Below are 15323 nucleotides of genomic sequence, written 5' to 3' on the forward strand. Positions count from 1 at the left end.
TGAATGGGTAGCAGAAGAGCACAGAACCAGAGCTATTTGATGCATACGATCAGCTGTGCTAGCAAGGTCACAGCATGGCAAAGTATAAGCCAAGATCTCCTTTCGAAGGTTCACACAGCTCTCCTTTGAATTCAATGGCATTCCTCTCAATCTACAGCCATGCAAGTCACCACAGCCTCCAAGCCTGGTACTATCAGACTGGTCTGACTTTGGTTGTTCTCTAACTTCCAGCAATGTAATGCCCACAGGACCAGCTCTGTTTGTTACATGGTATGACGGAATACTCAAGTCCTCAGGTTCAAACCCAGTCTCTTGCTCTTTATGTTGTAACACCAAGGATAAGGAATCTGTTGAGTCCTCTTGAGATACTGTACAGACCTTGCCAGTCCAAGAGAAAGGAAACATAAACTACCTTTATTCCACCTTTGTGCCCTCCCCACCTGGCACTGCATAAGCTTCCAGAAGTACCAAGTGTCTATCTAATGCCATCATGCTGCATGTGGTGCAGGCCAATGTGAACTGGCATTCCTCCCTGCATTTCCTAGGTTCATCTGGGGCCCCTAATGCAGCCTTTAAAGGCAGCCACATGGCTGTCCACCATGCGGTAATCCTTCCCCAGGCAGAACTGGAGCTATTTTTATTGCTAGACAGTGTGAAGGAGCACAGCAGTGTGGGATGGTCTGGTAGATGACCTCACCACAACTGCTTAGAAATGCCCATGGGGAATTTTGTGGAAAACTGCAAAGTGTTTCACTAGTCCTGCTAACACAACTGCGTCTTATTGCTGCCTTCCCCACTTGCATCCTTGTGCCAGAGAGATCTGCGTGGAGCCAGAATCTCTTTTAGAAAGAAATTCCCCTGCCCCTGCTGGGCACAGCCTTCATAATGATCTCAGTGATGTCACAGGTAGAGGCCACACAGAGCCTGCTGTGCCATCACACACAGGATATTCTGTTCTGTGACATTACAAGGAGGACAAACTGCACTGTGACATGACAGACAAGATGTGCTGTGCACAGATGGGGTGTGGGGCCTGGCGCAGGGTAGCTGAGGACTGTGCATCCATCCCTGGTAATGCAGGGAGGAAGGGAGACGACCAGAAACACCAGTGTAGACAGCACAGAGCAATTCAAAGTAGACAGTCTGTTGGATTGTCAGCAGGGCCAGCTGTTCCCCCACAAGCCTGTAATTTGTCTGAGAGTAACTGCTTTCCTAACTCACTTGCAAGTGACTTCCCTCGAAAGTCACTTGTGAAAATAAAAGGGCTTTTACTTGGGCAAGGTGAAGCAACGTCCCACCAGCACGCCACAGCGGTTACAGGGTGCTGATTGAGTCAGTGACAAACTAAATGGGTAAAGGAATGGTCCAGCTCTCCCATCAAATCCCTCAGAATAATTTTAATGCTTAGAAAATGATCTGTAAGCTATAAATTCAACAGCTATGAAACCATATTCGGCCCACTGATCCAAGCAAGTACCACAGATGTTATGGGCGTGCACATGAAGGCAGAGCCTGGGTCTCCTGCCATGATTATCATAAACAGGATTACTTTTGGAGCAATAACTGAATTACATGAGTGTTCAGTACTGGAAGATCTCCAAAAACCATCATTCTTAATAAAAAAGATAGACAGAGAGGGCTTACAGCCCTTTGAAATTACCTCTTAAAACCATGATTACATGTGGATGCAATTCCTCTCTGTCTCAGACAGGAACAAACCAGGAGTGACTTTTCAGAAAACAATGGATTGTCTCCAGTAGAAAATGCTCTTAGCTTTCGTTTCCACTCTGTGCAGTTTATTGTACAGATCAAGCCCTCATAGTGATGCCATTCAAGGAAAGGACAGATGTACCCACAAGATGATTACCTAATGTGATTCCGGATATGCTCTGCTTTCTTACAAATGATTATTAAAAAATAATGGATGATATTCCCAGACCATACCCCTTGGGTAGGGAAGTCAATCGATGGCCCATTTCCTTCAAAAGGACAGATTAGATATCAGGGAGCCTTCCTGAACAGTGGGATGAATAAAGTTATGATGTTCTCAACACATACTCTAAGATGTGGGATAGTCCAGGCTCTACCCAGTTCTCCTAAACAAATGCAGGCAACACTCTCTATACCTCCATTGCATCATTAGGATAGTGATGATCTTCCTTTCCATTGTATAATGTTTTGAGGTCTACAGAAGTTAAGTGCCAGATAAATATCATCCTTGTTTCTACTTTTGGACAAAAATCCTAAAGCCTGAATTATCAATTGAGCCATGAATATTTAGGAGTGGGATTTGCTGCCTTTCACCTTCCTACAGCATGGAGCTAGTCACACTTTCGGGAAGGAAACAGATACTCCAGAGCACAATTCATCCTGACAGCAAAGGGAGCTGAGGGCACCTAGATCAGATGAAGAGGTCTACACTGAAGAAATGTTCATGGTCAGATGAATCCCACCCCAGCTTCTTGACAGTCTCTCCTTTAACGGTTCTTTGAACTTCCTTTTCACAAGAAGGATCATCCAGCACAGAGGTCACTTTCTGCCTCCAGCTCTGGGACAGAGGGGTAAGCCCAGCATGTGCCAGGGAAAACAAGCAAAATCATTCACGGGTCAGAAGGAGCATTAGCAGAGCTTATAAACATTCTCCCCTATCATTTCAGCTGTTCATCTCTGAGTGGCTGCCATGCTGCTATTGACAGCTGGGAGAGTGCTGGGACACTGCCTGGACCACCAGCTGACGTCTCCTTTCCCCCACTCTGGCTTGTTGCTGTGTCAGTGACACAGACACTCATTCATAACGCAGGGCTGACAGAGGATGCTTAACTAATGTGGAGACATGGAGGCTGCTGAAACACTACCGTCTGTTTGCCAGCTCATAAAACATTCCCCCCAAAGCTGAAAAAATTAGTACACGGGTGATATCTTGCAGCAGACAACTCTGATAAAGATCTTAAGACCTACTAAGAAATCTGTCCTGTCCCAGCAGCTTACAGAACTGGACAGCAGACAACTTGCAAGCAAATGCAGGGCCAGAGTTTCTCATCATCAGATCCAGATTTTCAAAGGTAAGTGTTTCCCCCTTCTCTTCCCAGCACACTGAGCTGTTTTAAATAGCTGTCCACTCATTGCTGCACCTTACTGTTGTCTGTTTCTAACCTTTGTCCATCTTGATTATATTCCTGAACTTTCTAACATCTTTATTTTCAGTCATATGCTATCCCACTGAAGCCAGCAGAGCATGTCTAGGGCCAAATGGACCAAGAGCAGGATCAGAGCCTCAGGTCTGTGTTGTATTAGAGAAACTAAGTAGTGATTTTCAGCTGATATTTTCAGAGGTGAATTTTATCGCAATGCTGATGCTTTAGGTTGCTAAAAACAAGCTTGCATTCAAAATCTGTTGGAACCTGGAAGGAGTCTATCTTCCCCCAGGTCTGTTGAAAATCCCATACTAGCACCCACTTTTGTGCCATTGTATCTCCTCCTTGCATTCTTACTGGTAACCTAGTACTGGGCTGGCTTGCTGGGGATGATCTGTATTGAGATAAAATGCAATGACAACGGCTGGAAAGGAGTGCTCTGAACTAACACAGGTTCTCTCCTGTCTCATTAAGATTAGTTTTGTGTGTAAAATAATAATAAATACTGTCAGTTGTTTCCATGCATGGGCAAGAGAAGCCACAACTCAAGGCCCTGGTTCCTGGACTATGTGGGAGTCTCAAACTGATTGCATACAGAAAAGAACAGGGTGAAATTTGTATCCAGTATGTAATCTGCATGAAATGCAGAAGTGTAAGAAAACAGTTTTAAAAATCTGCTCTCTTAGATCACAGAAGTTTGATCTGTACTTCACAGGCTTTTTGTCTGACTGACCAGCAGCCTCTTCTTGTGAGCATTCAGCATTTCAGAGGGTGTTTATGAAAAAGCCACCATTAAAAAATAATGCACTACTGATGTATAAGAGGTCTCTGAGACCTGGTTACTGAAGTGAAATCACAAGGGAGTCACAGGACTGTAGTCACTGGTTTTATTACCCCATTGGAAACAACCAGCTTCCCAACCTCCGACCTGTTCTCAGTTACATATGATCTCGCACAAAATTGAGTATAGTTGCCAGAAGTGCTGTACCTTGTGTATAACAGTAAATACTTGCATTCTGAGCTTGAGGTTTTTACACGGCTCTTCTTGCTTCAGGTAACTGAACATGGCCCAAACCCAAGGATACCATCTTACGGACAGAGGCAGTCCCAGAACTCGCTGACATTTCCCAGCAGAAGTCCTTAACATAGGCATGTTGACTAACACTTCCCAACAGTGGGGGCAGACAGATCCTGATGGGCAGATGGGGCCTGACAGGCAGCCTGGGTTGTCACTGCTTTCCTGTGTATGGATACCATCACAGGCAACTGAAGCAAAGGCTATGTGGGCACTTTAATAAGACCTCAGTCCATGTTGCTGCTGAAGGGTCAAATTTGCCTTCCCTGTCCGTGGCTACTTGTTCCCACCACTGCTCTTGTGGTGGCTTTTAGCTTGAGCTACCAGTCTGTCAGTCAGACCAGGCCACCGACCTGGCTAGAAATGCACTGCTTTTCAATGTGGGGATTAGTTTGTGGAAAAAGGAAAAGGAAAGAGCTACTCCAAAGAGGGAGACCATTCTTCTTCCAGTGAAATGGCAGCCTACATTTATCAATTTTTCATAAAGTTTTGGTTTGGTTCTTAGACAGAAACACCAGGAGACTCTGAAGATCCACAGCTTTTGTGTTAGTGTTCCTAACCTCAGCTGGGGACTCTGAGTCTCTCCTCATGTGCTCAGAAAATGATTAGGAGACCTTACAGACTAGCTTGCCTACGGCTTGACATGAGGTGCAGCTAATTCTAGTGTTGCAGCCATGCTAGAAACAGTGGATGGCCTTCCTGGCAAAGGGAAGAATTGAGATCATAAACTACAAACCGATTTGTTCCCCCCTGCCATCCTCAGATTACCAAGATGCAGAAATTAAAAAAGCAGATAAAGAAGTTCACTCCCACCCCCAGGCTTATAGCCTAATGCTTTAAAGGCAAACATGAAAGAGAAACAAGCAGAAAATCAAGTGAAACCATCTCCCCATTAATGAACAGTCTTTCCCCAAATTCTTTCCTATTTGCACAGATAAAAGGGATAGGCAGGGTGGCACAAAGAATCTATGTGTGGGGCATACACATTAATTTAATTGTGACCCTGCTCCTACCCTGGATTTAATTTTCAATGCAATAAAGACAGATCTCCCAATCCTCCACCTCTGAACATTACCTAGTTTGTATAAAAGGAGAACTACATCCCTTTCAGTTCAGCTATGCCATACAGAGAGGACTTGCAGGATGAAGCTCAATCACTCAAAAGTAACACAGAACAGTGCAAAACATTGACATTTCAAACTGGGAAAACTGCACAGATGCAAAGTGCTGGGAAAGGAAATGGCACATTAGGCCTCTTGATTTCATCAGGACACTTGCATGTTTACAATGAATTTTCTGGCCAGACATTACTGCAGCTATTTTGGCAGATGGGGAAACTGAGGCCCACAGTGGTAGCTCTACTTGTGTTGAATCATGCAATGGGTCAGTGGCAGACCCAGAGCTAGAAGGCAGGAATCCCTGCATCCCAGTTCCACTCTCAGATCACTTATTGCTAGAGCCAGGTCCTGCATAAGACATTGCAAAGCTGCTCAGCAGAATGATACGTTACCAGTAAGCGAGGGAAGGATGCTCCTTCAGTGCTGGTGTTGGAAGGGCTGGCAGCTTCTTTAATTCATTCCTTACAACTTCATTGCTGAAAGAGAGTTCAAAAGGAAGATCAGGCTACAAGAAAATAACCACAATATTTGATATGACCTGACCTAGCTGGCAGGCTGCTACGGCTCTACATCTGTTCCTCCTTAACAAAAGGCACTGGGGTTTCCTTTTTCTTCTCTCTTTATTTGTTTTATGGCAGCCCAGTTAACTTTTCCCTCTATTATCAAAATTGGTGAGAAGCTCTCCCAGATGGTTATGTTGAAGCACTTCCTACCAGTGACTGGACACAAAAGCCACCATGTCACATTTCATTGAAGAGAGTCCCATGGACATGTTCATACAGAGAAAAAGTGATGCTTTCAGCTGCAATAAATCACCTTTATTTAATGCCTTACAACCTGCTGCAAAAAGTAATGATTTACTTTCTTAGCATCACAGGTTGCTCTTAGCCTCTTGCCCCAGTGACCTGGCCTTTGCACATCTTCATTGATAAGACTCCAGCTTGAATTTTTGCCACGCTGCACAAAACCCTCCATGGGACCAGGCCCAACCACTTCACCAACATTCTCCTCCCTGCAACCTCTAGTGGCCACACTGGCCAGCTGGAGCAGCATCAGTGCACACCAGTGAGCAGGGAGAGCTCATGAAACAGGAGGCAGATTCTCACAGATGAAATGAAACCATGGGATTTTCTTCTACAAACCCAAAATGCCTCCATTCCCACTGTTAAACACAGAAGGAATTGTGTGCACATAAAAAAAAAAAAAAATCCCTCAAAGGCTTGGGAAGGAAGGCAGTGTTGCTGTTACCTTTAAAATTCTAGAAATACACAGCCAAGAGGGCCAGACAGGACACTGAGGAGTGCCAAAGAATTAATGTTTATTGGTTTACTTCTTAATAGCAGTTTTTTTCTGCCTTCTTGTACCCTGCCTTTTATCCTGCCAAAAAGTGCGGCTGTCCTGGAGCTGTGGAGAGAGGTAACTCTTCCAGAGCTCCAGACTTCCCAGCCCCCCTGGCTTCTCCTGTAGGGCAGCAGGGCCATTAACCAGGCAGACAGGTAGTCTTGGCATCCCCAGCTGTAGAACAGCCATCCTAACATTTGCTAAAGGCCCAAGGAGTTCTTGGATGTGCCAGGTCACCCTGAGTTTTGTTCTTGTTTCTGGGACAGTCTGTATGGTGGTTTGTAGAGATGTGATACTGCTTCAGTTGCAAAAATCTTCCCACAGCATTTCTCCATTTGCACATGCCAGCAGCAGGCTCTGCCTGAGACCTAGGTGGGTTTGTCTTAATTGGAGTTTGCAGGTTAATTGCTAGGTTGGGCCATAGGGTAAACCACTAACATAAATCCTGGAGCAGGCATTTTGGGTATGTTTTCAGGCATTTATTATCATGGTAGTTCCCTGACAATCAATTAAGTAGTTTTAAAACAGGACCACAACTTCTAGTCAAGACAAATCTATGACACAGATGCCCAAGTCTCAATTAAGTTCAAATTTTGCAGAGTGAAGATGTGTAGAACAGCACTTACAAGAAATGACTAAGGCAACTACTTCCATGCTAAGCACATAGAAAACCACTCAGTAGCACCTCATATGCCAAGTCAAATGACTCTTGACAAACAGTTTTTGAACACCCACTTCTGCCTAAATCTCATGGTCAGATACGTCTCAGAGCGTCAGATAGATCTTCCTTTGCAAGTGCAAATGCTAAAAACCTATTCAGATTTTTTCTTCCATGGCAGGTAAATACCTCCACAAGTCTGAACAAGAAGCTGCTCTGTTCTGTGTTATCTGCTGATCTGGCCACTCTGTTCTGTGACTGACAGCCTAGAAAACAAGCTTTTGCTGTTTACAGAGTTTACCGGGTCTGCCCAGAGACGTGTCCTCCACAGCACATGCATACTCAGCTCTTACTGAGTTTTTTTGACATTTTGAAAGAAACAGGAAAAAAAAAATAGATCACAGCACAATCAGAGCACAAGCAACAGTCACTGCCCTCAAGTGAAGATTTTTTGAGGCTGGCTGCTCATAGAAGGAAGTTGAGAAATTTCCAAAACTTTTCTGGGAAAACAGGGAGTAACTTCCAAACAGGGACTTTCTGAGCCCAGAAAACTGTCAAATAGGGCAAGATTAGTGGTGACTAACTATCTTTGAGAGTCTGGGAAAATGCCTGAATCTGTAGTGGCTCCCATAAGAGAAAGGGCTAACACCAGTCAGCTCCGTCTTTTCTGTCAGCGAGGAGCAAAGCTTGCTTGCACTGTGATAAAAAGTCTTTTAGGAATCAGAAAAAAAGACATTCTTAGTGATGTTGTTGGATGGAGTTAACATTTCGGCTCAGTACCTAGAAAATACCATAAAGGTAGTGCCTCACAACCTCAAAGTGCTAAACGTATTTCAGGTAATCACTTCCAGGAACAAAAAGGTATTTCATTCAGTGGTCCATATATTCACTAAGTCTTCTGGCAAGACTTGTCTCAAGACAAATGAATTTAGACTCCCAAAAGGATGTCAAACCAAGAAAAAGGAAAAAAAAAAATGACTCGGGTTGCATTTGAACTAGTGGCCATGGGGTCACTTTCCTCTTGGCTCCTTTTAAAACACCAAACCCCTTAATTTTTAAAACGTTTCCAGCAGGATCACAAGTGGTTTTGTACTTACTGCCTTTCCCGCTCTTTCTAGTGAAATATCTCAGTGTGTTTATTTTTTTACTGTATTTAGAAAGTGTTTGTTTAATCCGGTCACTTGTGCTGCATTTATTTTATATTCAAAAGTGTCCAACTCCAGGGTTGTTATATATGGAAGGGTGCTTTTGATACAGATTTATTAATATACAGGGGAAAGGCTCCAAACACACTTTCTCTGTGTCCTCTAGACTACTTTATTCCTGTGCTATGGTGGAAATTATAATACTTAAAATACTGAATAACTATGAAAACTGAACTGGAAAAGCCATCTGCATGGGATCCTGAAAGCTCGTTGGATATCCAGAAATAAGGTCGACTGAATGGAGAATGGACCCAGAAAACAGAACTCCGGAGTTCTGCTCTTAGTTCTGGTACTGCTTGTTTAATGAGTACTGGCCAAATGTATTAGTCACCACATCTCAGTATTTCTATCTACACATGCAGGTAAAAGGCCTATCTAGCCACTTCATAAGCATTTTGTGAAAAACAAGTTTTTGCAAACTGGCTGCAATAATTTTGAGCACGATTACATATGCAGTTGTCTCAGGAAATCCATACATTTTCCAGCATGTGTAATAACAATGATCAGTAACAAAACAAAAATGCAGGTTAAAGTTATCAACTCTTCTCAGTGTGGCAATTCGTTCTCTTGAATGAAAGAGGAAATGCAGTGTCTGAGATTCTCAGATTAAATGGTACCATTTGAAATACAGTGTTTAGGATCTTCTCCATAAGGTTGCAAGAATGCAGCCTGGGTTTTGTAACCGCTTAAAAAATTCTGATGGGTTAAGTGTCACTTGGTTACACAGAAAGAAAAGTAAGCCTGAAACTATGTCAGATTGCCATCTGCCCAAACGTTGAAATTATTGTGAAATTCTGCTTAACAGGAAACTGGCCGTTTGCTTTACTCCCTTGTTATTCTTTCATATGTTGCTGGGAGATACTTGGAGTTCATTTGAAATGTCTCATATTGCTTAAATAGAAGAAATCTAGCAATGAGAGCCTGTCTGAGGAACTAGCTGCAATGGTCCAGGATTTTGTTTGACTTAGGGTTTCTTCTTTCCCCTCCCCAAACTGAGGGACAAATGATCAGTATATGTTATTTCCAGCTGCTTTGACATAGATACTGTTTAAGGTTGAAGAGCTGGATTCTGAACATTTAAAACTAAAATTGGTGTGAGTTTCCCAAAGATTTTGGTCAACGTCAGACTGGACTCTAAATCTGGTAGGATTAATTTAGGGAAAAAATCTCAGCTATTTTAACAATATGCTGTGCTCCCCCCCAAATTAGCCAGGGCAACCTGGTTCCTTCCTCTATGTAGGCCTAAAGAGAGTCACACCTATAGGATTTGTGTTCATCTAAGGAATTTAAATTTGTCCTGTCCATGCTCTGCAAACCAAGTGTGACTCAGCTCCCAACTAGAAGCAAGATTAACTTGAGGCAATAACCTTTACATCTGTCTGCAGGATACTAGTTTAGGAGCTTTATAAACGTGATTCTGTGCCTTTGAAGTAAAAATTTTTGCAGCTAATATCAAAACGCACAGATCCAATCTTAAGTGTCCTGTTCAACCTGAGAATCAGCTAAACAGGGATACTCAATTGTCCTAAATTCAGTGGTATGTCCCAGCCTAAATGTAAACCTTTTTCAGTATTGCCAGCTGAAGCATTTGGGGATTCTTTTAAATAACATGAAAACCACTCTCCTTTAATGTAGAGGACTAGGAACTTCTTAAGGAGAATAACTTTTTACTTTAAACCTCGCTCTGCCTAAATCTATATCAACTAAGAGATGTGCTCTTCGTACAACTCTGCTTGCAAAACACTGAGAAATACTTTTCTTAGTTGATCTAAATGGGTTCAGGAGCTCAGGGTTTCTTATGGGCTTGTTTTTGAAATGAAACACACATTAGAAATGGAAATGGGCTTAGTCAAATTGCTTGCTCTAGGTGCCAAACAGATCTGTCAGGGCTATTGTGGCATCTCAGTTCAACACAGATAAGGGTGACTCGGACTATGTGCTCTCCAGGCTTACCAAACACTGGGCAGTCACTGTGATGTCTGAGTTAGGTGGTACTCCAAGGTGGCAAGAATCAGTGATAAGAGACTCATGCATGATGATGACCTACCAAAGGATGTAGAACATGTGTTTGGAATGGCACATAAGCTCCTTTTGGGGAAAGAAAAAAGCAGTACTATGAGCACAGTCATTATTCTGAGGCATGGGATTATTTCCTCAAAAAACAGCAGTGGGAGCTGCTGTCATTGTAGATGCATCAGTTCACAGAGGTAGAAAACTGACTGCTAGAGTTTGTAAGATCAGTTCTGGTTTTTGAGCTTCTATGAGCCCCAAAAAGCAGAGTTGCAGCTGCATTCATGAGTCCTGAACCAGCTCCCTGTGATCTACCACCTGGGTGCAGTGGGGTTTGGAGGTAACCCCACTCTGGCCACCATGGGCAGGTGCCAACCCGCAGCTGAAATTGTGACAATTTGGCATTTGCTATCCCTGCACCTGAGGTGATCGGTGGTGACTCATAGGAAGGTTCCCATGGGGAAAAGCAATTCTCCCATCACCACAAACCAGCCAGTGCTTATGAACTTTTCTGGATCAGGGCCAAAGAGAAACTTGTAGTCTCACAAGCTATAAATCTGCTGGTGGCAGCAGACACGACAGGTGTGGGAAATCTGCAGTCTGCGTTCCAAGCATGCAACCCTTCAGAATTAACTTATTTCTTCAAAAACAAAGCAGGAGTTCAAGAGTTCAACCTTCACGCAATGTATGCTGCCATGCACAACATATTATCTTTAAATCTCAGCAGCAAGACATTCACAACGGCAGAGCTTCTCTGTTTCAAAGAGTAGCCACTTCTATTCTAAACAGCATTTCAACATCAACTAACTTCAAACACTGAAGCTAACTTCAGCCCTAAGAGAAGTCAGAACATTTGTCTCCATCTGCAGTTCCTCTGGCTGGCCCCAGGCTTGATTTGCCTCCCAGATTTTATACTCCTGATACGAATAACCACAAATCTCAGCAAGCAAAATCTTGACCACAATGACCTCATGTTGACTTCAGTAGCACCTGGATCTCACCCAGCACATAAACCTATGTCAGTGCACATTAGAGAGAAGCTGCTGGACGGACATCCTTGGAGATGCTAAGTCTTGTCCTAGGCCATAGAGGGTTGGAGTAGCATTCTTCTACTCTCCTCCAAGAATAGGCTTTAAAATCCACTAATACGGCAGATTGCTTTGCCACCAAAGCCCATTTATAAATTAAGATCCCTGGCAGTGTCAGCAAGTTGTTACAACACCACTTCTCTACCTGACTTGGATGTAAGGGTTCCCCCTTCCAGGTTAAACCATTGTGATTCACAGGTGAAAAGGACTAAGAGCTAACCGTTTTAATGGGGATGGTGATGACAGTCACACCAATGTGGGGGAAGCAATTAACACCATGTGTTGAGGTGTCTTCTGTGCTCTCAGAGAAGATTCCTCATTTCTCTGTGGCCTAGAGAAAAGCACTGTGATAAACTCAACCATTCCTTTTACAAGGTACGTCAAACACCTTTTAGCAGATGGATGCTTTCCACCGGCTGTTTCCACTTCTGGTCTGGAAACAGATACTTGAAGATAAAATGCTTTCAGTCCTATTACTCTGAGCCATCTGATTCCTTTTTATTCTGTGTTTCGTAGTCTGAATGTACCCTTTCTGGGTGTGTTTTCATCATGTCCAAGATATTCTGAGAAACATTAAATATTGTTCTTCATAGCAAAACCAGTGGAAGATGTGGTTTATCACAGGTTTGAATGGTAAAACTCTGCTTGGTCCCAGCTCTTCTGGGCTAAGCACTTGGCAGTGCATTGAAAACCAGACTGAAAAGTACAAGAGCCGCATGCACTCCAGTATCCCCTAAATAAATATTGCTGATAGCTGAGTTATTCCAAATTGGGCGGAACTGAAAAATGAAGCAAGACTGGGCTTGTGTTTCTGTGGTCAGATGCCTGTCAGGATTTTGCAAGTTGATTAAGGTTTTGAGAAATGATAAGGGAGAACTTAAACTTCCTTTTAGCAAGGGTTGCCTTACATCATCTCTGATTCCACGATGGGCAGGCAATATTTGCAATGCATTGTTCCTTCTCACTGATTTGTCTCAATTTTAGCTGACTAGAAGTCCCACTCCACCAGAAGGTGGAACCTGCCTGTTATTCACAGCCTCCTATGGGTGCACAGAGTATCATTACAGTCTTCTCTCAGTGTATCTCAATGCTGACAAAATTAAGACACCTCTTAAGGCTCATCTGGCAATTCAACCTCACTGCCCATTCACACCTTGTTTTCTTCTCTGAAACTAACTTCAATGGATATTGTGGTCCTCCAGCTGAACTCAAGTTCAGGTCAGCAAAAGTAATATATGGAGTATGTGAAATTTTTAGCATAGACAGTTGTCCTGAGCTTCAGAAGAAGAACTTTCATGTTTCTCGGTTGAGGCATCAGCCGGCTGTCTGACCGTTGGTTGCTACTAAAGTGTAACTGACAGATATTGTCAACTTAAATGAAAATTCTTAGGCATTTCATTAACAGTCTTCTGAAACACCAAGCACAGTCACCTCTCTGAATTTCTTACAGCAAGTCTGAAGATTTGGCTCAAGGCATAGCAGAAGTTCAACAAAAGCAATTATCTAAATTGTGATTTTGAGAACTCTGTCCAAATTCAAGCTGAAATATCAATTAGTGATGGAATTTTAATGTTGCCTCTGGCTGGATCTGTGATATAGCAGTGACCGCTGAGTCGTTTCCTTAGTAATTTCCTTCCGAAGACTAGTCTATTTCCTGAACTTCATGGGCATATAAAGAGATTTGTCAACAACAAAGTCACAAACAATGCTGTTTGCAAGGCATGCTCTGGTCAAAGGCTGCGTTTTGTGAAGAAATGATTTCAGGAAACACGATATCTATGTTAGGAATGCATTCCTATTGCTACACAGCTACAACTGAGTCACATCACTCACACAGTGATTTTACCAGATTCATTCTCACAGCACACAATGGCAAAAACTTTTAAGTTCACCTACCTTGAAAAATCTCCTTTTGCCTCCTGTAAAACGAGGAAGAAAAATTAAAAATAGATCATTAAAAATAGAAAAAAAAAAATTAAGAAAACAGCTGTTCAAGATTTTCCATTTGCAAAATTCATTTAGCAGCAATTTCCTGTTGTAATTGATTCCTTATGTATTTTTTGGAACCAGTATCTAATGTCAAGTGCCATGATACATGCAGTGAGCTGGGCAGATTAACAAACAAAAGGTTTGCCTAATACAGAGCCAGATGATTCCTCATTCTGCTAGTGGATACCCAAGAAGCTGCAGGAAATAATGCTAGTAAATGAGTAATTTTTTGGGTCAGTGTGGATGCTACATTACTAGAAGATCTCTGAAGTCTCAGTGACTTTGCAGCCTCTGAGACTGCAACTCCCCTGAGTCTTTTTACAAGTATTCTGGTTATTTTCTAGTAACCAGACTTTCAAAAAGCTAGCTCACTGTCAGCTTTCAAGGGGATGCAAGACACAGCTTTCTCTAACTCCTTGCTGGGTGTCTGCGAGAGTATTTAGCTCCCTTACTTATACGTCTAGATATTTCTATTTATTACCATCACAGCCTGGTATTAAAGGGCTTGGTAATGTTCCACTCCAGTAATTAGATTAGTACCTGAATCTTAACCGTATATCTGGTGAACCCTCAAAATCTGGTGAGTCCCCTCCTCAATAGATGTAGTATGCATTTTGCATTTTCCATAGGCAATATGCATTTCATATGATGCATGCTAAAGCACCTCATTTGCCATCAGCTACACAGAAGGCACAGTGCAAGAATGTAATTTGTGCAGTGAGGGAGTTTCCACTGCCTAGAGGACTGGGTTTTGCATTCACGTCTCTTGTCTTTACATCTGTCCATCCATGCGCAAAACCCGTCAGCCCATGTCCAGTATGTTTCAGTCCTGAGGCTGGGGTAAACTTCGGAGCTTTGGTGGTACTTTAATTTGTTTTGGTAACACAACAATTTGAAATAAGGCTGCAGACTAAATTACTTGAGTTCTGACAGTCCTATACTGTATTTCCCATTTCCCTCTGAGTGAACTGAAGGGCAGACAAGCTCTCCTCTGGTTCAGAAGGAGTCCTTGAGCATATCATGATTATAGTTCAACACACAGCAAAACCCAAAGGGTATGCCCTGGCCTGCACAGGGATGAGCATACTGAATTGAAAAAATAATTTTGTAGCGTAGATTCTCCACACTTCAGTTCTTTGACCTAAATGCTGCAGTGAGAAATAGAACAAAATGCAGTATGGTCCCTCTTGTTTTGCTTGGATCCTGTCACAAACTTGGTTTGTAGTAATTTCTGGTTACAGACAGCAGGGGTGTGGCTTGTTTTGACTGTTTTCATTAAGTTACACATCAAACTACTACAGGAATACACGTAACATCCTGTGTTTGTGATGAGAAACAATCACAGCAACAAGGGTTACAGTGGCAGATCTGGATCTGGTTGTACAATTACTAAGCGCTCAAGTTATTCATCAGGATGAACAGACAATAGATTCATAACCCTATTGCTGCTTCTCACAATGAGCCTGTTGTTTGATGTGTATTCCCCCAACAGCCAATATGCAATTTCTATAATGTGCTTTTAATTGAGTCCCCCATCCTGACTCTTTCACTCCATTTTTGTTACATAAAACGATTTTAATGAAGATTCAAATCCCTACGCATTAATTGCTTCTTTAACATGGAAAGTGCTATAGAAGTGCAATGCATTGTTATTTATTAGTGCAGTCTGATGAGATGGCTTGACTGCTCACATGGCTTCTCATAG

The 15323-nt window shown here is 42.6% G+C and overlaps 1 protein-coding gene across 9 annotated transcripts in view; it reads right to left on the reverse strand.

The window, feature by feature from the left end:
* Window positions 1-15323, reverse strand: part of FRMD4A (FERM domain containing 4A) — a 383693-nt gene that overhangs the window by 60862 nt on the left and 307508 nt on the right. For all 9 annotated transcript variants that reach the window (XM_069801649.1, XM_069801651.1, XM_069801647.1 and 6 more), the window contains 2 exons: window positions 13526-13548; window positions 5720-5803 (listed from right to left, as the gene is read on the reverse strand). In XM_069801649.1, coding sequence (XP_069657750.1) covers window positions 5720-5803; window positions 13526-13548 — 107 coding nt within the window. The remainder of the gene's footprint in view (window positions 1-5719; window positions 5804-13525; window positions 13549-15323) is intronic.

Source organism: Haliaeetus albicilla, chromosome 14 (assembly GCF_947461875.1).
Source record: "Haliaeetus albicilla chromosome 14, bHalAlb1.1, whole genome shotgun sequence".
NCBI lineage: Eukaryota > Metazoa > Chordata > Aves > Accipitriformes > Accipitridae > Haliaeetus > Haliaeetus albicilla.